This window comes from Garra rufa, chromosome 12 (assembly GCF_049309525.1).
Source record: "Garra rufa chromosome 12, GarRuf1.0, whole genome shotgun sequence".
Taxonomy (NCBI): domain Eukaryota; kingdom Metazoa; phylum Chordata; class Actinopteri; order Cypriniformes; family Cyprinidae; genus Garra; species Garra rufa.
This window is the reverse complement of record NC_133372.1, coordinates 738,158-765,424: the sequence shown is the minus strand read 5'-3', so window position 1 is coordinate 765,424 and position 27,267 is coordinate 738,158. Positions and strand designations below refer to the sequence as shown.

The 27,267-nt window shown below is 36.4% G+C and overlaps 1 protein-coding gene across 1 annotated transcript in view; it reads right to left on the bottom strand.

The window, feature by feature from the left end:
- Positions 1–25,867, bottom strand: part of cacna1ib (calcium voltage-gated channel subunit alpha1 Ib) — a 93,386-nt gene extending 67,519 nt beyond the window's left edge. The window contains exons 1-5 of the mRNA XM_073851710.1: positions 25,775–25,867; positions 25,332–25,465; positions 22,654–22,751; positions 20,724–20,883; positions 12,007–12,206 (exon numbers count right to left, since the gene is read on the bottom strand). Coding sequence (XP_073707811.1) covers positions 12,007–12,206; positions 20,724–20,883; positions 22,654–22,751; positions 25,332–25,465; positions 25,775–25,867 — 685 coding nt within the window. The remainder of the gene's footprint in view (positions 1–12,006; positions 12,207–20,723; positions 20,884–22,653; positions 22,752–25,331; positions 25,466–25,774) is intronic.
- Between the last annotated feature and the right edge of the window lie 1,400 nt (positions 25,868–27,267).

Genomic DNA, 27,267 nt, shown 5'->3' with positions numbered 1-27,267 from the left:
TTCGGATGTTGCACCAGGAGACTTTTTTGTAGGTATTGGTGTGTTACATGTGTGTACCGAGTTTCGTACATGTACGTGAAACGTAGCTCGAGGCGCACTCCGTTGAAATTTTATAGGTGGCGCTATCGAGCCATTTTGGCACACCCACTTCTGAAAACCATACCAGATGTAAATTTTCGCCAGGTCTGATGCGTGTGCAAAGTTTCGTGAGTTTTCGGGCATGTTTAGGCCCTCAAAAAGACTTTTCATTTTGGAGAAGAAGAAGAATAATAATAAACGGAGCAATTCCAATAGGGTCCTCGCACTGCAGTGCTCGGGCCCTAATAAACGAAGCAGATCCAATAGGGTCCTCACACCATCGGTGCTCGGGCCCTAATAATAATAATAATAAACGGAGCAGATTCAATAGGGTCCTCACACCATCGGTGCTCGGGCCCTAATAATAATAAACGAAGCAGATCCAATAGGGTCCTCACACCATCGGTGCTCGGGCCCTAATAATAAACGGAGCAATTCCAATAGGGTCCTCACACCATCGGTGCTCGGGCCCTAATAATAATAATAAACGAAGCAGATCCAATAGGGTCCTCACACCATCGGTGCTCGGGCCCTAAAAACAGCAATTTACCATTTTTAACATTCTAGTAGATATTATAGCCTATCAACAAAGCACAAAATTGGTTAGTTAGTAAAATAATGCTCTTTGCCCATTTTTTAAACCCCCTTCTTGAATCAGGCCTGTGTTTTTAATGTACAAATAAATGCAGCCTTGCTGAGCAAAGGAGAACATTAGAAAAAAAATAATAATAGAGCTGTTGGAATGATTGTTATTATTTTTGTCTTACTTTTTCATTTGATTTTATAGAACAACAGTCAACATTTCTGAATGGTGTCTTTTATTTAGTGGTAAACCTGCAAGAAGAGCTCAGTCCTACTTTTTGCTGGCAGCAGCAGATTTGTGAATGATTGTCATCTTTGGTCTTTGAACCCTGGCTAAGGAGCTGCTGTCAGAATAAACACAATTGGTGTCTGGTGTATTAGACAACAGAACGTTCTGGAGTTGATTGACTAATGGATGATTTCAGTCATCATACAGTAACCTTTCTCTTCTCATGAAGACATGCGATGCGCTTCTAAACAGTCTCTCGCTGTCGCTGCTTGGAATGATTTTTGCGTCTTGCTCTGACAGTTTCAAATGCTTCCACACTGACCACATGTTTGCTGCATTAGTGCACGCCTCTATTTGATCATGTGACCTCATTGTTCAGTATAATTTATTCTGCCTTTTCGCATATTTTCAGGTGCCGAACATTCTGTGCATGCCTAATTTATGTCAATCAAATACACTAAGGTAAGTACAAAATCTTGTTTCGAAAGCACATCTGTTCCTCACCAGCTTTTATCCATTCATGACAAATGAAACATGGCATTGAGCTGACTATAGTTGATGGGTTACATAATGAGAGTGAATGTGCTGTGATCGTACCAGAGAACGTGAGCGAGTTTTTGTTCTGTTCACTTCCATTACAGGAAGATCCTTCATCATCATCAGAGTACGAGCGATTGGCATCACCCTGAAACACACAGCTCACATCAAACCAGAGAAACACAACAGCCCACAAACAACAGTCAGGTAAGTGATTTTGCAAAGTCAAAGAGACAGCGCTTTTTCAACACAGATTTAAATTGATAGATTACATATATTTATATTTACAGAAACCTCACTATGAATTCCAATCAGACACAACTACATTATGTCTCTGCCAATAATAAAAACTCTTTATTTATATTTTGCTTGCTGTAACTCTAATTCTACCAATAAAGAATGAACAATTCTACCGCATTTATTAATCTTAAGTAGAGGACAGTTGCAACATTGCTTATTTCTTCAAGCAGGAATAAGCTACAGTGATGATATTCATACTGCACAAGCTTTATTGACCCTGCATACTTCCTGAAAGAGAAGTCAGCCACATGTGACTACTCCTCCTACAAAAAAAAAAAAAAAAATCATGGTTTTTTAAAGATGAGATTTTTGGTCATATTGTCTAAGTTGTTTGTGTGATGCATCGTAAAACATAACATTTTAATCAGTGCTTTCTAAACTTCTAATAGGCATAGCTGGTGTGTGTCAATGATATTGTGTCAAGCTAATACACCAATTTTATCATGCTGTCCCTTACCACAACATTGATTTAAAAGCTTGCCATAACATTACATAATTGTAATTTTATGGTTTAATAATGAATCCCTTTTATAGTTAGGTATCTCTCCTTTTTTATTTCAGTGAATAGGCTAAAAATCTACTTGTTACTTCAGAATGTTTTTCATTTACTGTACTATTATTTGGTTTTATACAGCCAATTTACCTTTTTAAAGACCCTGACTGTGCACAAATAAAATGAAGGAATTGCAAAATGATATTTAAAAATGATTTAATTACATTTTATTGAATGTTGCAACTGTCCCCTGTTGTGGGGGATGGTTGCAACATTTCACTTTGTCTATTCAAGTGCAATTTTTCATCAAATTGTACATATATTATCATATGTACACATGTGGCAGCAATACAGGCGAGTAGCTGACAGATGTCTTTATTGTATAAAAATTTCGGCTTTCTAATACAAACAGTCTCTGAGAAACTGAAGGAAATGCAACCGTCCTACACATAACGCCTTCCTACACAAATCAAGTATCAAGAGGTATTAGAATGAAAACAAATCATATTAAATAAACTACATTGAATTATTCATTGTTTAGAATCAATGTGCAGTTCCAGGAATCAAACTGAATCACACAGTCTAACCGATGAAGCACTGAACTCACCTCAGCCTGAAATCCCTCCACCAGAATGGCCACCAGCAAGTTGAACAACACGTAGTTCCCGAACGTCATTAGAGCCACGAAGTACAGAGCCGCCAGAGGAGACGTGGAGGCCATGCCGTTATACAGGACCACGTTCCAATCCTCCTGAGTCAAGATCTGCACACACACAATATGTTTTTGACAGTGTTGGGGAAAGTTACTTTTAAAAGTAATGCATTACAGTATTGAGTTACTCCCTAAAAAAGTAACTAATTACGTTACTTAGTTACTTTTGTTAGTTATTTTTTAAGGAAAGTAATGCATTACAATATTGAGTTACTCCCTAAAAAAGTAACTAATTACGTTACTTAGTTACTTTTGTTAGTTACTTTTTAAGGAAAGTAATGCATTACAATATTGAGTTACTCCCTAAAAAAGTAACTAATTACGTTACTTAGTTACTTTTTAAGGAAAGTAATGCATTACAATATTGAGTAACTCCCTAAAAAAGTAACTAATTACGTTACTTAGTTACTTTTGTTAGTTACTTTTTAAGGAAAGTAATGCATTACAATATTGAGTTACTCCCTAAAAAAGTAACTAATTACGTTAATTAGTTACTTTTTAAGGAAAGTAATGCATTACAATATTGAGTTACTCCCTAAATAAGTAACTAATTACGTTACTTAGTTACTTTTGTTAGTTACTTTAAGGAAAGTAATGCATTACAATATTGAGTAACTCCCTAAAAAAGTAACTAATTACGTTACTTAGTTACTTTTTTAGTTACTTTTTAAGGAAAGTAATGCATTACAATATTGAGTTACTCCCTAAATAATTAACTAATTACGTTACTTAGTTACTTTTGTTAGTTACTTTTTAAGGAAAGTAATGCATTACAATATTGAGTTACTCCCTAAATAAGTAACTAATTACGTTACTTAGTTACTTTTTAAGGAAAGTAATGCATTACAATATTGAGTTACTCCCTAAATAATTAACTAATTACGTTACTTAGTTACTTTTGTTAGTTACTTTTTAAGGAAAGTAATGCATTACAATATTGAGTAACTCCCTAAAAAAGTAACTAATTACGTTACTTAGTTACTTTTTAAGGAAAGTAGTGCATTACATTACTTTTGCATTACTTTTTAAATCTGAGCAGGGCTTGCTTGTTTTTTATATATATATATAAAAAGTTAAATTTTTTGTAAATATAAAAGCCTTTTCAGACCAAAAGCCCCAGGCTTCGAGAAAAGTAAATTCATGTCTGTACAGTAGACCACAGAAGAAAAAATGTCAACTCTTTAGCAATAAAAAAAAAGGAAAACAAATGTAAAGCAAAGTACAAAAGCAAAGACATCAGTTAATAAAATGGGATATGTAATAAATACATAAAGGATTTTCGTGTTATTTAACATTTAATTATTGCAGGTTTGCATTGAATTTCAGAGTTTTTATTCATTTTGAGGAATACTGTATCTGTTTTTTAGTGAGTCTTACTCACAATTTCTCTCAACATGAGGACAGGAGAGCTTTTAATCAATAAATGGGGGAAAAAGGTAACACGTTACTTATTTGAAAAAGTAATTCAGATATTTTCTTGTCAAATAAAAAGTAATGCGTTACTTTACTAGCTTCTTTTAATATTATTACGTAACTTGCGTTACCCTCAACACTGGTTATTGGCAGCAAATGTCCCCACAAGTATAGCAATTTAGGTCCCCATGAAAAAACAAACCTATAAATCATTCAGAATTAAGTGTTTTAAGAATCTAAAAATGCTTGTAGCTTTGTGTGAGGGGTAGGTTTATGGAACTAACTGAAGAAAACTAATGATTGTAATACCAATGTGTGTGTGTGTGGGACATCTCTCTCTCTCTCTCTCTCTCTCTCTCTCTCTCTCTCTCTCTCTCTCTCTCTCTCTCTGTACCTGAAACACAGTAACGATTGCCCACAGCAGAGAGTCAAAGTTCTTCCTGTCAGGGACCGTGTCTCCGGTGTCCGTCTTCAGACTGAACTTGCAGCCGAATATATGCATTCCCAAAATACTGCAGACACAAAGAAAGGGAGAGAGATGTGAGATTCAAAAACACTCCAGTAGTCTAGTCTCATTAGTCTCAAACTGACACACACCTGAAGATGAAGATGAAGAGCATCAGCAGCATGCAGAATGTGGCCACATTGTCCATGGTCTTCATCAGAACCACCAGCTGTCTGCGCAGTGCTGGCATGAACCGAACCAGCTTCAGGACCCGCAACAAGCGGAAGGTGCGGAGAACCGAAAGACCGCCATCAGACTGACCCACGATCTCACACACGCTGCGATTGGGACGCTCATTAGTGAAAGCACTTCTGTTCTTATGCAAAAACATCTGTTATTTGAGTAATCAACTTGTATTGAAGTTTAGTTAAATGATTCTATCACACATGTCACATGATAGTTTCATTTTGAAGCTGTATCTTCAAAACTACAGAGTAGTATGTTGATAAAAATATGATACCAACCAAGACTGACATTTGAGCTGAAGTCAGTAAGATTTGCACTTTTATTCATCAAGGCTGCATTATATTGATCAAAACTGACAGTAAAGACATTTATGTTGCAAAAGAATTCTATTTCAAATAAATGCTGTTCTTTTGAACTTTCTATACATTTGCAAATCCTGAACATTGGGCAGCACAACTGTTTTCAACATTGATAATAATGTTTCTTGAGCAGCAAATTAGTATATTAGAATGATTTCTGAAGGATCATGTGACACTGAAGACTGGAGTAATGGCGTTGAAAATTCAGCTGTGCATCACAACAATCAATTTCATTTGAACATAGATTCACATAGAAAAAAGTTGTTTTATTGTAATAATATTACTGTTTTTGCAGTATTTTGGTTTGAATAAATGCAGCCTTGGTGAGCAGAAGAGACTCTTTTCTTTAAAAACAAATTATAAAAATCTTACCAACCCCAATCTTTAAGGTGTATTAAACCCTTAACAATCCTTTGAACGTAAAAGAAAAGCATCAGTAGGTGTTTCACAGTAGGTCATTACCTGATGATCACGATGATCCCATCAAAGATGTTGTACGGATTGCGCAGGTAATTAAAGCAGCCGAATGCTGTGAGCTTGAGGATCATCTCCAGAGCAAACATACTGGTGAAAACGATGTTACAGATCTCCAGAACATTAGTGAGCTCCTCTGGCTGAACACACACACAGAATGAGAACATGAAACACTTCATTAACTGAAGTAATGAACAGAAACATGATGAGACACAGAAATTATCATCAACTCATCCTCAAGTTCTTCAGCTCATTCAAGAATCACTGGAAGAACACACAGACAGCCAAACTGCCGGATATTCATCAGGTTAGTGCTGGTTTTCAGGTGGGCTTTAGCTAACATTACATATATATTAAAACCACTGCATCTATGATATGTTTGACCTGCTCATGGTGCTCTATGCCCATGCTGATGGTGTTGATGAGGATAGCCACCATGATTCCTCTGTTGAAGTATTTACTCTCAACGATGCCCCACAGTTTGACCCTTATCTCCATCCACAGCTCTCGGCTCCGCTTCCGACAGGCCCCCTCAGCTTTCTGACACCTGTCTGTCTCCTCATCTGCGTCCTCCTCTGTCTCCTGATTGGCTGCTGAGGCGGCAGGTGTGGCTCCATCTGCAGTGCAGCGAGAGAAAAGATCAGAGCTGCATGTCTCCACCCAACCATTTTCCCATCCATCCCCTCCCTCATCTCCTCACCATGTTGTGGGAGGCTCTTCTCTCCTCCATTGATGTTTGTTTTCTCATGTATCTGCTCAGGTGGTTTGCGGCAGAGCGTCCTGAAGAAGGCAGTGGTGCGTCGGCGCGCCTTGCGGAGGACGTGGCAGACAAGCTGGAAGATCTCCTCATAGCAGTCGCCAGGTTCTGCCAGTGAGGCCAGCGTGCTGGAGGACAGACAGGCGGCTCGCTGCTCCTGCATCAGCTGATGCTCACGCTGTTTGGTCTCTGAAAACTGAGTCGCTATGACGACCAAACACAGGTTTATCATGAAGAACGAGCCGACCTGTGGAGTTACGCAAAGATTCAGAGAGAGAAACACACTCCTCACTGCAAACATGGACTCATCTCACTGCAAATGACTTCTCACTCATTTTAGTACAAAAACTCATCTCACATCTCACTGCAAATACTCATTTTACTCATTCCACTTCAAACATGCACTGATCTCACTGCAAATACTTACATATCACTGCAAATACTCATCTTACTCTTTCCACTTCAAACATGCACTGATCTCACTGCAAATACTCACATCTCACTGCAAATACTTACATATCACTGCAAATACTCACATCTCACTGCAAATACTCACATCTCACTGCAAATACTCATTTTACTCTTTCCACTTCAAACATGCACCGATCTCACTGCAAATACTCATCTTACTCTTTCCACTTCAAACATGCACTGATCTCACTGCAAATACTCATCTTACTCTTTCCACTTCAAACATGCACCGATCTCACTGCAAATACTCACATCTCACTGCAAATACTTACATATCACTGCAAATACTCATTTTACTCTTTCCACTTCAAACATGCACCGATCTCACTGCAAATACTCATCTTACTCTTTCCACTTCAAACATGCACTGATCTCACTGCAAATACTCATCTTACTCTTTCCACTTCAAACATGCACTGATCTCACTGCAAATACTCATTTTACTCTTTCCACTTCAAACATGCACCGATCTCACTGCAAATACTCATCTTACTCTTTCCACTTCAAACATGCACTGATCTCACTGCAAATACTCATCTTACTCTTTCCACTTCAAACATGCACCGATCTCACTGCAAATACTCATCTTACTCTTTCCACTTCAAACATGCACTGATCTCACTGCAAATACTCATCTTACTCTTTCCACTTCAAACATGCACCGATCTCACTGCAAATACTCATCTTACTCTTTCCACTTCAAACATGCACTGATCTCACTGCAAATACTCATCTTACTCTTTCCACTTCAAATATGCACCGATCTCACTGCAAATACTCACATCTCACTGTAAATACTTACATATCACTGCAAATACTCATTTTACTCTTTCCACTTCAAACATGCACCGATCTCACTGTAAATACTCATCTTACTCTTTCCACTTCAAACATGCACCGATCTCACTGCAAATACTTACATATCACTGCAAATACTCATTTTACTCTTTCCACTTCAAACATGCACCGATCTCACTGCAAATACTCATCTTACTCTTTCCACTTCAAACATGCACTGATCTCACTGCAAATACTCATCTTACTCTTTCCACTTCAAACATGCACCGATCTCACTGCAAATACTCACATCTCACTGCAAATACTTACATATCACTGCAAATACTCATTTTACTCTTTCCACTTCAAACATGCACCGATCTCACTGTAAATACTTACATATCACTGCAAATACTCATTTTACTCTTTCCACTTCAAACATGCACCGATCTCACTGTAAATACTCATCTTACTCTTTCCACTTCAAACATGCACCGATCTCACTGCAAATACTCACATCTCACTGCAAATACTTACATATCACTGCAAATACTCATTTTACTCTTTCCACTTCAAACATGCACCGATCTCACTGCAAATACTCATCTTACTCTTTCCACTTCAAACATGCACTGATCTCACTGCAAATACTCATCTTACTCTTTCCACTTCAAACATGCACCGATCTCACTGCAAATACTCATCTTACTCTTTCCACTTCAAACATGCACTGATCTCACTGCAAATACTCATCTTACTCTTTCCACTTCAAATATGCACCGATCTCACTGCAAATACTCATCTTACTCTTTCCACTTCAAATATGCACCGATCTCACTGCAAATACTCACATCTCACTGCAAATACTTACATATCACTGCAAATACTCATTTTACTCTTTCCACTTCAAACATGCACCGATCTCACTGTAAATACTCATCTTACTCTTTCCACTTCAAACATGCACCGATCTCACTGCAAATACTCACATCTCACTGCAAATACTTACATATCACTGCAAATACTCATTTTACTCTTTCCACTTCAAACATGCACCGATCTCACTGTAAATACTTACATATCACTGCAAATACTCATTTTACTCTTTCCACTTCAAACATGCACCGATCTCACTGTAAATACTCATCTTACTCTTTCCACTTCAAACATGCACCGATCTCACTGCAAATACTTACATATCACTGCAAATACTCATTTTACTCTTTCCACTTCAAACATGCACCGATCTCACTGCAAATACTCATCTTACTCTTTCCACTTCAAACATGCACTGATCTCACTGCAAATACTCATCTTACTCTTTCCACTTCAAACATGCACCGATCTCACTGCAAATACTCACATCTCACTGCAAATACTTACATATCACTGCAAATACTCATTTTACTCTTTCCACTTCAAACATGCACCGATCTCACTGTAAATACTTACATATCACTGCAAATACTCATTTTACTCTTTCCACTTCAAACATGCACCGATCTCACTGTAAATACTCATCTTACTCTTTCCACTTCAAACATGCACCGATCTCACTGCAAATACTCACATCTCACTGCAAATACTTACATATCACTGCAAATACTCATTTTACTCTTTCCACTTCAAACATGCACCGATCTCACTGCAAATACTCATCTTACTCTTTCCACTTCAAACATGCACTGATCTCACTGCAAATACTCATCTTACTCTTTCCACTTCAAACATGCACCGATCTCACTGCAAATACTCATCTTACTCTTTCCACTTCAAACATGCACTGATCTCACTGCAAATACTCATCTTACTCTTTCCACTTCAAATATGCACCGATCTCACTGCAAATACTCATCTTACTCTTTCCACTTCAAATATGCACCGATCTCACTGCAAATACTCACATCTCACTGCAAATACTTACATATCACTGCAAATACTCATTTTACTCTTTCCACTTCAAACATGCACCGATCTCACTGCAAATACTCACATCTCACTGCAAATACTCACATCTCACTGCAAATACTCATTTTACTCTTTCCACTTCAAACATGCACCGATCTCACTGTAAATACTCATCTTACTCTTTCCACTTCAAACATGCACCGATCTCACTGCAAATACTCACATCTCACTGCAAATACTTACATATCACTGCAAATACTCATTTTACTCTTTCCACTTCAAACATGCACCGATCTCACTGCAAATACTCATCTTACTCTTTCCACTTCAAACATGCACTGATCTCACTGCAAATACATCTCACTGCAAATACTCACATCTCACTGCAAATACTCATCTTACTCTTTCCACTTCAAATATGCACTGATCTCACTGCAAATACATCTCACTGCAAATACTCACATCTCACTGCAAATACTCATCTTACTCTTTCCACTTCAAACATGCACTGATCTCACTGCAAATACTCACATCTCACTGAAAATACTCACATCTCACTGCAAATACTCACATCTCACTGCAAATACTCACATCTCACTGCAAATACTCATCTTACTCTTTCCACTTCAAACATGCACTGATCTCACTGCAAATACTCACATCTCACTGCAAATACTCATCTTACTCTTTCCACTTCAAACATGCACTGATCTCACTGCAAATACTCACATCTCACTGCAAATACTCACATCTCACTGCAAATACTCATCTTACTCTTTCCACTTCAAACATGCACTGATCTCACTGCAAATACTCACATCTCACTGCAAATACTCATCTTACTCTTTCCACTTCAAACATGCACTGATCTCACTGCAAATACTCACATCTCACTGCAAATACTCACATCTCACTGCAAATACTCACATCTCACTGCAAATACTCACATCTCACTGCAAATACTCATTTTACTCTTTCCACTTCAAACATGCACCGATCTCACTGCAAATACTTACATATCACTGCAAATACTCACATCTCACTGCAAATACTCACATCTCACTGCAAATACTCATTTTACTCTTTCCACTTCAAACATGCACCGATCTCACTGCAAATACTCACATCTCACTGCAAATACTCACATCTCACTGCAAATACTCACATCTCACTGCAAATACTCATTTTACTCTTTCCACTTCAAACATGCACCGATATCACTGCAAATACTCACATCTCACTGCAAATACTCACATCTCACTGCAAATACTCATCTTACTCTTTCCACTTCAAACATGCACTGATCTCACTGCAAATACTCACATCACAATGCAAACACTCATTCACTCATCTTACTGCAAACACACACTTATCTCTGCAAACATTCACCCGTCTCATTGCAAACACAGTTTCAAATACCCGTCTCACTGCCAACAACCATCTGTCTCACTACAGACACACTTTTTACACCAAACATAAACCCATTTCTTTGCAAACCCTCTGTCTCACTGCAAACACACCTGACAGAACATCTGCGGGATTTTTATGGGATATCCACATTAAGCTGAAGGAATACAACATGCTAACTCTCATATAGGAATACATGCATCTATTGAGGACAAAAGCATTCATAAACAGATAAAAGAATATCAAACGGGCTTGAAGCACCAATGACATAAAAAATGAACCATCAGCACGTCAAATAAAACATAATAAAACTTTATATTGCTCTTTTAGAACAGAATCATAAATCTGTGTGATGTGAGTGAGTGTGTGTGTGTGTGTGTGTGTGTGTGTGTGTGTGTGTGTGTGTGTGTGTGTGTGTGTGTATACTTACTATAATCAACAGAATAAAGTAGATAAAGTTGTAGAATGAATGAGCATCCATGACGTAATACATGATTTCCACCCAGCCCTCCAGAGTAATAACCTAAAGACACCATCATTTGCAGAAACATATTTCAAACAGTTCTTTGGAAATGAAGTTTGCTTTCAATAAGTTCACATTAAACACAAAAACATCAATCAGTTGGATGACTGTTTTCAAAAGTTGCACGGTAGAAATGAGTCTCCAGCAGATACCTGAAATATAACGATCCAGGCGTATCCGATGTTGTCAAAGTTGATGGCTCCTTTGTGCGGGTTTCGGTGTCCGGTGTGGCAGCGGGTGTAGTATCGGTTCCAGTTGACACAGAGCCCGGGAACAATAGCACTGGCGTTAAGGATGGGCTCGGTCATGAGGCCCAGTGCCTGATGGTGCAAGAGATCATCCACGTCCAGACAGCACTGATGTCCCGCCACACGCCGGGCCGGTACGTCACTGCACGCCATGATGCCGTTATCCTGCGGCAGAGAGCAGATGAAGGGCCTTTCGTCCTCCTCATTGGGAGAGTAGTACGGAGCAGGGAGTGCCACACCTGTTGAGCTGAGAGAAAGAGGAAGATTAACACATGATCAATTTGTCTAGAACCTAATCAGATGCTTTACTGCCCACATATACTGCAAATAATGAGCTTCTTTCTTAGTGTTTTTGTATTTGTAAATCAACACCCAGCTAACAGGGAACATTCTCACAACTAGGGTTGCAAAAAGATGGAAAATGTCCATAAAATTTTGGAAACTTTCCAGAAATCTTGGATAAATTCTGGAATTTTTTGGAATCTTCCTAGGATGTTTGGAAAGTTTCCAGAAATATTCCACACTTTTGCAACCCTACTCACAACTTTCGGTAACACTTTCTATGAAGCCCCTATTTATAATACATTATAAGGGTATTTCTAAGGCATTATAATGAATGCATAATGCATTATAATAAACCTTATAATATGTTATATTATCTCATAAATACTCATAACAACAATTATAATACATTATAATACTTGAGTATTTGAGGTTATAACTTTTAAGATTATGATTATTTATAACACACATATTTATTCTACCTAATTTACAATGGACTATATCATATTACATTTTTTTTTTCATTTATATTATATTTTATTTTGATGGTCCCCTTAGTCTATTGACTATACGCAACTTTTCAACTACATGTCAACTAACACTCCTTAGAGTATTAGTAGACTTAGGTTAAGGTTAGACTAGGTAGTAGAAGGTTTACATGCTTGCAAAGTTACTTATAATCAGTTTGTCATTTGGGGAACCAAAAATACAGTGTTAGCATATATTTTGCATACTAATTAAATTATTACATGTTAGCATATATTTTGCATACTAATTTAAAAATTATTACATAAAAATTACCGTTAGCTGACATGCAGTTGCAGAGTTGCTTATAAAAAGCTGTCTAAAGGGTACCATCAAAATAATCAAACTGATAATACTAATGTGTCATATTACACATTTATCTCATCTAATACCTGATCTTATGGCTCTTTGAGAAATATTATTATAATTACTTATAAGTGGTCTTTGTATGCTTTAAGTAAAGTGACATGAGAAACATGGCAAGATATGAGACTTATAATATGTTATAACTATGGAGGAGGTAATCATACTGTTAAAAGCTATAACCACAAATAAGTAAAACATTATAATACATTAAGACTGTTCTTATGAATAGTCATAAGATGATACAACATATTATAAATTTTTTTATAATGTATTATTAATGTATTATAATGCCTTAAGAATACCCTTATAATGTATTATAAATACAGGCTTCATAGAAAGTGTTACCATACTTTCAGTATCATTTTTTGTTTTTTATGTTATACAAATGTTAGGACAACATTATCTTAGAATAATGTTTGTGGAAAGATCTTATAACTTTATTAATATTTTATTAATGTTGTCATAACATTGCGAAAAACATTCTTAAATCAAAACATTCAAATAACGCTATATTTTGGGTGCAGAAGTTAGTAGAAGTTTCTGTAACTTTTAAATAACATTATAATAATGACAAGAAAACTGGACATTTTAATTTTTTAGAAACAAAAAGTTTTAAAATAAAAGCCCGATTTCACAGACAGGATTTAGACTAAGCCAGGATTAGGCCATAGTTCAATTAGGACATTTAAGTAATTTTTATAAACGTGCTTAGAAAAAACAACTGGGGTGCATCTTAAGACAAAACAAAGGCACTGATATATTTTAAGATCAAACAGTGCAATTTTATTTCACTTGAAACAGCTCAGACTTACATTTTAGTCTAGGACTAGGCTTAAGTCTTGTCTGTGAAACCAGGGGCCAAAGTATTAAATCTTCTTTTCTGACAAATGTATCAAAACAAAGTTTAAGCTTAAAACATTTGCCAATAGGGTCATAAAAATCTTCCCAAGTGTGTAAAATAACAAATTTGAATTTTGGTTCTTATTTCATTCTGTGATCATTTTCTCCATGACCAAACTGAGGTATCTTAAAAGCATGATTCATTTCTGGAACAACCTTCAATTGAAGACACTAAAGCTGCTCCTAATATAGGCTGCTCACTAGGTTTGGAACAGAGCCACAGCCGTCATCACGTATGTGTTTACACTGATTTAGAGTATATCTCTGACATATAAAGACCAACATCCAGGAGCGCAGAGACACACACAGATGGTTTAACAGAGCTCAGAGGGTCAAAGGTTTTATTGGTGCTCGCCTCTATGATCATAAAGGCGACATTCAAACGCTTTTAATAAACTAAAGAGCACATCAGTGCAAACGCACAGATCAAACACTGAGAGCAAATGAAATGATATTTCACAAGATTACAGAGGACAAACATCATCAAAGAGAAGCTGAGTGTTGATTTATCTATCAGCGGTGCGGAGCTCAGAGCCGCTGGATAACCAGACACTGCCAATAGAGATCTAGCACATCAGCAACCTGTAACAATCTGTAACATCCAACATGCTCCAAAACAACAGATTGACAAACCCACTTAATTCTTTCAAACCCACTTCTGAAAGAATAATGATTTAAATACACTACTATGCAATACTTTGGGTCAGTAACATTTTTGTTGGTACTTGTATTTAGCAAGGGTGCATTAAATTGACCAAACGTGTCAGTAAAGACATTCATAATGTTACAAAAGCAATTTTGCATTATTTTCTAATTTAATACTGAATTAATAATTACAAATGACATTATCAGAACAACATCTCTGGATAAAAGCATTACTTTGGATAAAAGCATCTACTAAATGAATCAATGTAAATGAATGAGAAAAGCTTCCAAATGATGCCAAACATCAGTTATTTACTGCTGACCTTCAGATATAGATATATAGATATACATATACATACGTACTCATTTGATATCATTTCTTTCTTTTTGTTCTTTTTGTGTCAAAATCCTACAACTTTCACTGCCAACACAAACCCATCTCACTGCAAACACACCTGACAGAACATCTGCAGGATTTTTATGGGATATCCACATTAAGCTGAAGAAATACAACATGCTAACTCTCATATGGGAATACATGCATCTATTGAGGATAGAAAGAATATCAAACAGGCTTGAAGCACCAATGAAATAAAAAAATAAAAAAATCAGCACATCAAATAAAACACTTTGGACAAAAGCTTCCAAATTAGGCTGAACATCAGTTATTTACTGCTGATTTAATTTCCAGATTCAAATGAACAATAAATCCACTAAAATATATTTGCCAGTAAACATGATTCTCTCTCTCTCTCTCTCTCTCTCTCTCTCTCTCTCTCTCTATATATATATATATATATATATATATATATATATATATATATATATATATATATATATATCCTACTGATCAAAATGTTAAAAATTAAATATTTTAAAGCATTCAATTGATCAAAAGTGACAGTAAAGAGATTACTGATTTCAAAAGATTTCTATTTAAAATAAATGTTGTTCTTGTTGAACTTTCAATTCATCTATGAATCTTGAAAAATAAAAGGCATCAGTTTCCACCAAAATATTGTGCAGCACAACTGTTTTCAGCATTGATCATAAGAAATGTTTCTTGAGCAGCAAATCAGCATAGTAGAATGATTTCTGAAGGATCATGTGACACTGAAGACTGAAGTAATGATGCTGAAAATTCAGCTTTGAGTATTGAAATAATTTTTAACAGATATTCAGAAAGGAAGCATCTATTTTAAATTAATAATATTTAAACAATTTTTGGACAAATAAATGCAGCCCCGAAAGAGACAAACACATTTTAAAAATCCTACTGACCCCAGGCTTTTTGAGCAGTAGTGTATTTATCAGAGATTTTCTGCTCAGCACTGTTGGGGTTCAGGTTCTGTTTGTGATCTCTGCTGGAATCCAGCTGCTTTCTGAGCTTCAGCACCACTGAGGACAGTCAGTCATTATTAAAGCTGCTCTGAGCTGCTGTTCTCCAGCGTGTTGGGTTCAGTGGGCTCTGCTAAAGACCGATGGGACAGAGATGTGTTAAAAATAGAGTAGAAATAAGACAGGAGATTAGAGATCTGCAGGAGACTGGGGGGAACGTGGGAACACAACACTACTAAGATGAAGTACGTTCTTGTCCTCAAACAAGACTCACAATAGAGCTGAATTAAAGGAACAGTTCAGTCAAAAATGTATTTTTTTACAAACAAGCAGAGCTCGTCTTCTCAAGATGTTAACTGATGGATTGGAGTGGTGAGGTTTTTTTAATCAGCTGTTTGGACTCTCATTCTGACGGCACCCATTCACTCCAGAGGATCCATTGCTGAGCAAGTGATGCAGTGACACATTTATACAAATCTGATGAAGAAACAAACTCATCTACATCTTGCATGGCCTGAGGGTGAAGACATTATCAGCTCATTTTAATTTTTTGGCTGAACTGTTTCTTTAAATTTGCACTGAAATTCAAGTAGCAACAGATTTTTCTTCTGCAGTGGCAGAGCACTAATTCTAATAAACGTAACAAATGTTAATAAATAGATCATTATTGTAAAGTGTTACCAAACAATGATAGATAACATGCATTCGGAGAATTTCCATTTCATGCCGACTTCGCTCTGCAAAGGAGCTGTTCATCCTAGATTGATGTTCTTCCCATCCAGAAAGATGTCTTCATCAGTCTTCATCAGGTCCTGTGTGTCAGATGTGTGTCTTGAACTACAGGTGCGACTGCCCTCACAGTCAGGCTGAAGTGTTTATTCTGGAGACTCAACGCTGTGAAACACACACCGTTCATTATCACAGCCGCCACATACGTGACATAACAAGGTCAGAGCCATAATTCTCCCTGCTGCGCGCCATCACTCATCACACGGAGGAACATTAGAGGAACCACAGAGAGAGAGACTGGGAATCTCACATTTCACCCCAGAATCAATAGAAAGAAATAAAGCATAATTTAGCATTTTTAGGATCATTAAAGTCAAGTCAAATTTATTTGTATAGCGCTTTTCACAAAATGCATCTTTCAAAACAGCTTTACAAAAAATCATGGTGTTAATGTTTATAATATCTCAATATCTTCATACCTTATAGTTGCATTTATCAGCTCACAGATTAATGATAATAAAGTTTACATTCACATATGTGCACATGAGTTATTCACAACAATAGAATAAATAGCGTGCATTTAGAAAACACACAAGCTTATCGATTTTCTAAATGCATGTTATTGATCATATTGTTAGTGATTCATTTGTGCATGCTTTTTGTTTTTTTACTCATTTTGACCTCATAATTTTTACTTGTATATAACGTATCAAAGTCTTCATCAATAATTTATTCAAATCAAATGCAAGCTCACATTCAGATTAGACTCCATCCAATCAGCCACCAGTGAATCTGTTATTAATATTCTGCCCTATTATTAATATTTTGCATTATGTACATCAAAATACAACAGAAAAGATCAGTCGTTACTTCAGTTACATTGCAACTATGCTTTTTTTCCATCATATGAGTAAATTGAGATAATTTACAAGCCAAACATAGTCCTTACAAGCCACGAAACTGTATTTGCATTATTTATTTATTTATTTATTTAAATCTAATGACAATGACATTGCTCCTAAATCACTTTTAGATGACGGACTATTGAACCTCAATTGCTATTAATTACAATGTAACACTGGATGCTTTGTGCACTCTAGTGAGGGATCTGCAGTGCGCTCTAATGAGGGAACATCATGACAGCTTCACAAATATCTCCAACCCTCTTGAGGCTCAATAAACATTCTGAATTTACAGCGCTGGAGACCAGAAAGATCAGCACGAGCATCAACACTGAGGTTCAAACCCCAGAAGAGCCTTCAGAGGCGTGCGGTTCACCACCGGAGATCAGAGAGTAATCATATCAAGCAGAAACACATGATCCATCAGAAAGCAGAAAGAAAGACGATCCAGACCACAAACAAGAGGTTGAACACCAGCACTGGAGAAAATACTGATTGTGTTTATAGTTTAGTCTAGAGGTGGTTCTACTATGACAAAAAAATATTTGTTAGCAACCTTTTGGTCACACTTCATTTTTAGGTCCATTTCTCACTCTTAGCTAACTATTAAGTATGACTTTTGCCTCAATAAACTCAGGTATGGAGCAGAATATGCATACAGAATATGTGCTTCAAACTATAACTAGTCGATATTCTAGTAATATACATAGTATTAAAAATTAGTTCATGAGAATTGGTCCTTAAACTAAAGTGTTACCAATCTTTCTTTTTTATTCTGAGGTAAATACGAGACAACACTGACATCATTAAACTAACTGTGATAATATCAACACACAATATTATTTGACAAAAAAATAATTAAAATGTAGTTTAAAAAATAAAAACCCTTCAAAATTTCTCTGTATTTTCTTCAACAAGAGTTTTCATGCTTGCAGTTGCCAGATGTCTAGAGTTTAAATCCCTCAATCAAAGCTTCTCTCTTAATAGGACCCATTTTCTACTTAATTTATCTTTTCAATCTGACAACCATTTTCACGCACTCTCTTAGAGAAAAAGCACTGATGATCATAAAACAAACATGAAAGCTGGAGTTTAGCAATCTCTATTGAGATATTCTGCTCAAACATTAGTGTAACACAGCCAGTACACGCTTAAAAATAAAGCTGCTTTAAATGGTTCTTCACAGTGATGCCATAGAAGAACCATTTTCCACAAAGTCAAAGGTTCTTTAAAGAACTAATCTCTTTCTTACCTTTTCATAATCGGAGGAACCTTCTTTTATCACAAAGAACCTTGAAACAGAAAGGTTCTTCAGATGTTAAAGGTTCTTTATGGAACCATTTAGACAAAAAAGGTTCTTCTATGGCATCGTGAAGCACCTTTATTTTTAAGAGTGTATGTGTTCATTCACACAGCTGTTTGCACTGTTTACTGCCACTAAATCCCCCATCAAACCTTCTCATGAAAAACTGTAATAAATCCAAACATGATCTTGACTGTATAGTGTCTGATTGAGGTTGAATAAATGTACTTGCACACCTCTGTGCCACAATACAAAGGATTTTTGTTAATGTTTTAATAGATAAAGACATGAATACTTTTGGAGCTTTTGAAAAAAGCTTTCGAAGTTTTCATAATGTCAAGTGTGTGATTATATTTCTGATAATACATTAAATCAGGACAAAGGTCAAACACAGCGTGTGAGTTAAGTGTGTCTGATTTGTGCTTATGAATGAAACTGCAATAATTCTGATGCCATTTCTCAAATTACAACAATCATAGTCAGCAATTATTAGTTTCCCCATGCAGCTTGACTAAAATGTGTTTTAATCAACTGAAACCTAAATAAAACCTGACTAAACAAAGAAACAGGACAAGTTGACTAAATATGACACAGACCTAAGACTACATTTAGGGGTGTGCGATATGATGATTTTTGATTGTGGACGATTAAAATGTCTCCACGATCTGCTACACTGTGCCTTCGTCTCGTATTTGCAATCACAAAAGAATGTGCTTCAAAGCCTTGCCGGTAAAATAACGTTATTTCTTGTGCTAAAAGCCTGTCAAACAGCACCTGATAACTGGACTAAGCTATCTTTGGCGTCTGATTTGCTAATACTGTCATAAAACATGCAAGGATTACCTATAAACACAGTTGGTTATGTCTAAAGTGAAAGTAAACAGCTGAGAGAAAAAAAATCTGTAATAGATGCGTGCAGCTCTTAAAGCGACAGAACTAAACATGCTGCTGATTGTCATTAAAGGGACAGTTCACCCAAAAATTTAGTCATTCACGTGTTGCCCCAAATTTCTATTAATTTTTTTCTTATGCTGAACACAAAAGAAGACATTTTGAAGAATGTGGATAATAGTAGCTGGTCCCCACTCACTTTGATAGTGGGAAAAAAATAAATAAAATACTATGCAAGTAACTGGGAACCAGCAACTGTTTGGTGACCTACATTATTCAACATAAGTTTTATGTTCAACATGCTTTATGCTTAAAAAAAACTTGAGAGTGAGTAAATGATGACCGAATTGTCATTTTTGGGTGATGGTACGCTAACAAAACAAAACACAAAGGAAAAATCACTCACTGCTCTTGACTGAAGAACTTTTAATACAGTTGCTTTAATAAGAGTCAATGTATAATTTATGTATATAGTGTTTTATTTTTACATTTGTTATTTCAATTTCTTGAATGCTACTGATACCTCCCGTACCTGAAATTTAAAGCACTGTTTGTTTGTTTATGTGTATTTGTAACATGTAGCCGATCTTTGTTCTTATCTTTTAATAACAAGGATGAAATAACGACAGATTTTTTACCTTCGCCCATTTTGGCTTAAATATCTGCCAATCTTTTTGTCTACTTTGTTACCTTGTAAGGTTTTGGTTTTAAAATAGGGAAGCAGTACAGCTTGTAAGATAGTAAAACTAACATGAAAAAGAATGGTGACAAAATCGTGAATTGTGATATTTCTGAAAAAATTGTGAGATGATATGTTTGCCATATCGCCCACCCCTAGCTACATTAAAATCGGCTGACAAAATGAAGAATAGCCAGGACTCACAGGGTGAAGTTCTCCTCCGGGTAGCAGCGGTTACGCAAAAGTCCTGCCCACAGCTGCACACCGATGATGCCGAAGATGAAGAAGACGAAAAAGCACAGCAGAAGCACGTTGCCCAACATTGGCAGTGTGTCCAGCAGCAGATTCACTAAGATCCTCATGCCTGACAGACACAGAACACACAAAAAAAACACTCAGATACACCACAATAAACAAAAAACACATCAATATACCCTTCACAAGCCAATCGGTGCTGGATCAGAAGGATTTTTGTCTTTAGTTTAGCTTCATTTCTTTCAAAAATACTGCAATACACCTTAAATTCCTAAACTGGATTCCCTGAGTTACGCCTTCACATGTAAACAAAGAGCAGACGAGCTGCGTTTGGGGACAAACTTTCCAGGAGCAGAACTTTCTGACATGCAAACGATGTGAGAACCTCTGAAGGCGTTTCTGACTGACGTTCCTCCTCTGATCTCCTCACTAACTGCTCCACGTTTACTCAGATGCTTTCCTGAAGTTTGGAGGTGTAGTTGTCACAAAAATGTGTTTCTAGTGTGGTGTCAGTGCAGGTGCAGTAAAAACCATCTAAATAACGAGCGAGTTTCATCTGACACCCTCACGCTCACTCCAGCCCGACTGAAGAAACTTCACAGAGTTTGGGAGTTTATGAGACACTTCACTGTAAGATGATGGATCACAATCTGCATCTGATGGAGAAATGCCTCGCTCTGCTCCAGACAGGCCAAATAAAACATTGACAACTCATTTTACTTACATTATATGTTGAATGCATTGTCTATATGGAAGAACATCAAGCAGATGCTTAAGTGTGTGAATTTTAGAGTCAAACTCATTGTGTTTATGTTTATGAACCATTCGATTCATTTCTGTGGGTTTATAATAGCTCTGAATGACTCAATAGTGTGTTTGAAACTTCAACACAATCGATACTCATCAACTGAGCTGAAATGTGTTTTGGATGTGCTAGGAATAACACACATACGCTGATATTGTGTTACTACCGAACCATATTTTGGGGACTCATTTGTTCCCTATTACTTATTAATTTATTTTACAATATTTGGAAATGTTTTCATTGCACCAACTCATCACATTGAAAAACAAGTTACTCAAACTTAATTTTATCTTGTTTTCCAATGCAAGTATCCAAAGTTACATTACGAGAGACAAAATTACATTGCAGTCTTGTTTTCTGAAAAACTGATCAAAATGAAGTGAGTTTATGATTTTTAATAAATAGAGTCAACAAAATCAACTTGATTCAAAGGGAAAACTGGTTTTAATATAGCACTGACAGATATTCGTTCTTGTTTTAAGGATAAACTCACTTCATTTTGTTCAGTCTTTCAGAAATCAAGACTTCGTATCTTAAATTTGCATCTCAAGTGAACATATTTTGATTTAAGGACATATGGACATTTATATAATATATAAACAAAAACACTGAGTATGATATTTTTTTTGCATTGCATTGCATGTGACATATAATTCCATGACTTTATGAATTTAAGGCTTTCTGCTCTGATTTAAAGGCTTTTAAGGCCTCAATTTGTGAAAATGCAGATAAGGACTATTTAAAAACCAGAAAATCCTGACCAAAACAAAAGAAATCTATGAAATGTCTTCATTTATTGCCTGATCCTTTGTTTCTGGGTTGTTCGTGTCATTTTCTCCTGCTTTCATCATGCTGTTGGTTCATCTTCAGTAACGTCTCTGTAGGTCCGGTGTTAAACCCAGCGTGTCTCATCAGCTAATGGTTTCTCCGCAGATCCTCAGGAGGGTTTGAGTCTCCTGTCAGCCTAACACCCATGAACCCTTCATGATTCAGCACTGATGAATCACTCACAATCAGCTGAAACAGAGCCACATTTGATTCCACACAGAATAAATGAGCTGAGATCAGACTCACTGGGGACTCTGTTGATGGCTTTGAGCGGCCGCAGGACTCTCACCGTCCGGATGGCCGTCAGGTTGATGTTCTGCAGGTCCAGTGAATACTCCACCACCCTAAACACACACACGTTAATAACACAGTTCATCTGTACAGTCTAATACAGTACAGGTGGCATTTTATACATTTGTTCTTCTGTGCTGTTTCTTCTGAAGCATCTGAAGCTTCTCAAACACACACAGCTGGTTGGATGATCTCTGACAGCTGATCATACGCTCAACATATTTACATACATGCAGACACACGCGTATCAGAGCCGACGCTCATTAAAGATCTCCATCTGTCCTGCATTTACACCGATCAGATCTGCCATCATACAGAACACAGACTAGACAAATAAAACACACACATGCTCAGCTTAACAGAAGAGACAGAGACATTTGACACTCAGTGAACACATAAACTGATCACACGAACACATTCAATGCCAAATGCATCAGTGTTATCAACGCATTTCAGTCACTGCAGATCAAAAAACACAGACAGTATGCTATCTGTAGGTCTGGATGAGTAACATTAGTGCTGTAAAACCACAAAACAAACATTGCAATAAAATACAAAACTGACGTCAAAGATTTTTTGGTAACACTTCACTTAAAGCCTTTTTTGTAATGCATTATGAAGGTTTATTAAAGGGTATAATTACTATAATGTGCATTGTAATGCATTCTATCTTGTCGTAAATTATAACCAAATTTAACATGCATAGTGTAACAATAAATTGATAAGTTATAATGTATCAACTGTAGTTACAATTACTTACAAGTTGTACAATGCATTATTAAGGTGCATTACTACTTTTATAATGCATTATACATAAAGGCTTTAATAGAAAACAAAAAAATTAGATAATTTACTCACCCCCTTGTCATCCAAGATGTTCAGGATTTCTCTCCATATAGTGGACTTCTATGGTGCCCATGAGTTTGAACTTCCAAAATGCAGTTTAAATGCAGCTTCAACGGACTCTAAAACGATCCCAGTCAAGGAAGAAGGGTCTAATCTAGCGAAACGAATGGTTAATTAGAAAAAAGACAATTTATATACTTTTTAACCCAAATGCTCATCTTAACTAGCTCTGCATGAACTCTGTATATTCCGGTTTAATACAGTTAGGGTATGTCAAAAAACTCCCATCTCATTTTCTCCAACTTTACCTTTATCTTTTTATTGTAAAGTGCGTTTGACCCTCCTTGTGCATTCACTTCATTAACACTGGGTTGGTACTTCTGCAGCATTGTAGGACAATTTGAGTTGGAGAAAATGAGTTGGAAGTTTTTCATCATACCCTAACTGTAGTGACCCAAAATGCACAGATTTAATGCAGAGCCAGACAAGACGAGCATTTGAGGTCAAATAGTATATAAATTATATATATATATATATTTTTAGAAAATAACCAATCATTTCACTAGATAAGACCTTTCTTCCTCATTTGAAGCTGCATTTAAACTGCATTTTGGAAGTTCAAACTCACGGACACCATAGAAGTGCACTATATGGAGAGAAATCCTGAAATGTTTGCCTCAAAAACAACATTTCTTTACAACTAAAGAAAGACATGACATCTTGGATGACAAGGGGGTCAATAAATTATATGTTAACTTTTGTTTTGGAAGTGCAATTCTCCTTTAAGCATTACTGTTTAAATGTTTTTGAAAGAAGTCTCTTTTGCTCACTAAGGCTGCATTTATTTGAGCAAAAATACAGTAAAAACATGAAATATTATTACAATATAAAATAGACTTTTTTCAATGTGAATATCTGTTAAAATGTCATTTATTTCTGTAATCAAAGCTGAGTTATTACTCAGTCTTCAGTGTCACATGATTCTTCAGAAATCAGCTAAAGAAACATTTCTGATTATTATTAATGTTAAAAATAGTTGTTCTGCCCAATATTTTTATGGGAACTGTGATACATTGTATTTTTCAGGTTTCACAGATGAATAGAAAGTTTAAAGGGACAGCATTTATTTGAAATATAAATCTTGTGTAACATTATAAATGTCTTTACTTTCACTTTTGAAAGGTTTGAAAAATTGAATGATGGTGTACATTAATACCAAATGCCACGAAAATAAAAAAACTGGACAGATTTTACACTGTTAACAGCATCATTGTTCCCAAATGGAGAAACTCTAGAGCTCCTGAATCACTCCTGATCTGAAGTGTGAGCGTTGAGTTACTAAACCACATCACGCTTCATCAGCTCAGCAGTTCAGGAATCAAAGCTGTGTAATGGGTTTGTTTGAGCGTCACAGCTACTGCTCAACTTCAGGAACCGGATGAAAGCTCTGTGTGTGTGTGTACCTGGTATTCATCACGTTATGGGGACCAAATGTCCCCACAAGGATAGTAATACCAAGAGATTTTGACCTTGTGGGGACATTTCTTAGGTCCCCATGAGGAAACAGGCTTATAAATCATGCACAATGAGTTTTTTTGAGGAAGTAAAAGTGTGCACAATCTCCTGTGAGGGCTAGGTTTAGGTGTAGGGTAGGTGTAGGGCCATAGAAAATACGGTTTATACAGTATAAAAACCATTACGCCTATGGAATGTCCCCATAAAACATGTAAACCCAACATGTGTGTGTGTGTGTGTGTGTGTGTGTGTGTGTGTTATCAGCGTCTCACCCGGCCATCACAATGAAGAAATCCAGTCTGTTCCAGGTGTCACCCAGATAACAGCGTCGGCCGAAGATCCCCAGAGCCACCATCTTCACCACCATCTCCAGCGCAAAGAAGATGTAGATGAAGGCGTCGAAGGCCTGAGAGACAGAGAAATCAGACGTGTGATTAAATCAATTGACATCAAGCGAGTCTAACGATCTGCTAATTAACACGAAGCTCTGATGATGAGTCTCTAGATGACGCTGATGATCTGGAATCGTCCGAGTGTGTTTGAATATTAGATCTGAAGCGCATGCTTAACGGGTTAGTTAACGTGCTGAAACCTCACGAGATCAGAAAGAGCGATCAATGAACCGAACGCCTCATTAACGGGCTTCTGCTGGAGTAAAAAAACAAATGCATGTGAAAGTATGAAACGCTGATGAAATGCGGTTCCTCGGACTGACCTGCAGGACCTGGCAGCGTTCGGAGGAGCAGTCGATGTTCTCGCAGGGCTGGTACATCCCCAACGTCACACAGTTCAGCAGGATCACCATCATACTGACACGCTCGAACCACGTACATGAGTTAAGGAGAACTCAATAGTGCTCAATGCAATGATTGACAAAAAGAAAACATCAGCACAGTCATCATGAACCACTTGACAGATGAACTGAACCAGTCTGAACCATTGATAAATGCATTTAACATCAATTCATATCCTATTACACTATTAAATGACTTGCGTTCACAAGTTCAGGGTCAATAACATTTCATTTTTTGAAAGAAGTGACTACTACCGAGCAAAAGTGCCATTTATAATCTTCCAAAAGCTTTCCATTTCAGATAAATGCTGTTCTTTTGAATTTTATATTCTTCAAAGGATCCTGAAAAATGTGCACAACTGTATTTAAGATTAATAATATTAAAAAATGTTTAATAAAATTTAGAAATATTTCAAAAAAGGAATTGTTCCAGTCCTGGTTGCTGATTGGTCAACAGATCATCCCAGAAATCCTAAAATATGTTCATGTTTTTTGAAAGATGAAATCGATACTTTTATTCATCAAGGATACATTAAATTGATAAAAGTGTCAGTAAAGACATTTAAACTTCAAACTTCAAAGAATCCTGAAAAAACTTACACAACTGTTTTCAAGATTAATAATATTTAGAAATGTTTCATAAAATTTAAAGAAACTGTTCCAGTCCCAGAAATCCTAAAATGCGCTAATGTTTTTCGAAAGATGAAACTGATACGTTTATTCATCAAGGATACATTAAATTGATAAAAGTGTCACTAAAGACATTTAAAATGTTACAAAAGATTTCAATTTCAAATAAATGCTGTTCTTTATAAGTTTAAAAACATCTGTGAATCCTAAACGATAAAATGTATCATGGTTCCCACAAAAATACTGGGCAGCAAATGCTTCTTGAGCAACAAATCAGCATATTAGAATGATTTCTGAAGGATCATGTGATGCTGACAAATTCAGCTTCGATCACAGAAATCAATTACATTTTAACAGACAACATACAAAATTATTCACATATATATTCATATACAAAACAGCTATTTTAAATGGTAATATTTCACAATTTTATTGTTTTTTGATCAAACAAATGCAGCCTTGGTGAGCAGAAGAGACTTCTTTCTAAAAGTTTGTTCTATTAAACGAGTCAAAGTAATCTTTCTATAACTCTATACAGATGGATTGCATTAGTTTTGTGTGTGTTTGCATGAACGTGTGTCACCAGATGAGTGCCGGCTCCTCCTGAGTCGTCGTCTTCATCTGCGTTTCTTTGTTTATTTGTCTAGTGCTCGTCAAAATGTTTACTGTTCCAAAGCAGCTTTAGAGAGTTTCGAGGCGTAAAACACAGAGTCTGAGTCGATAGTTGATACTGAATTAATTCCTGGAGCTCAGGAGCATCAGTTTATATAGTCAGTCATTCAAAA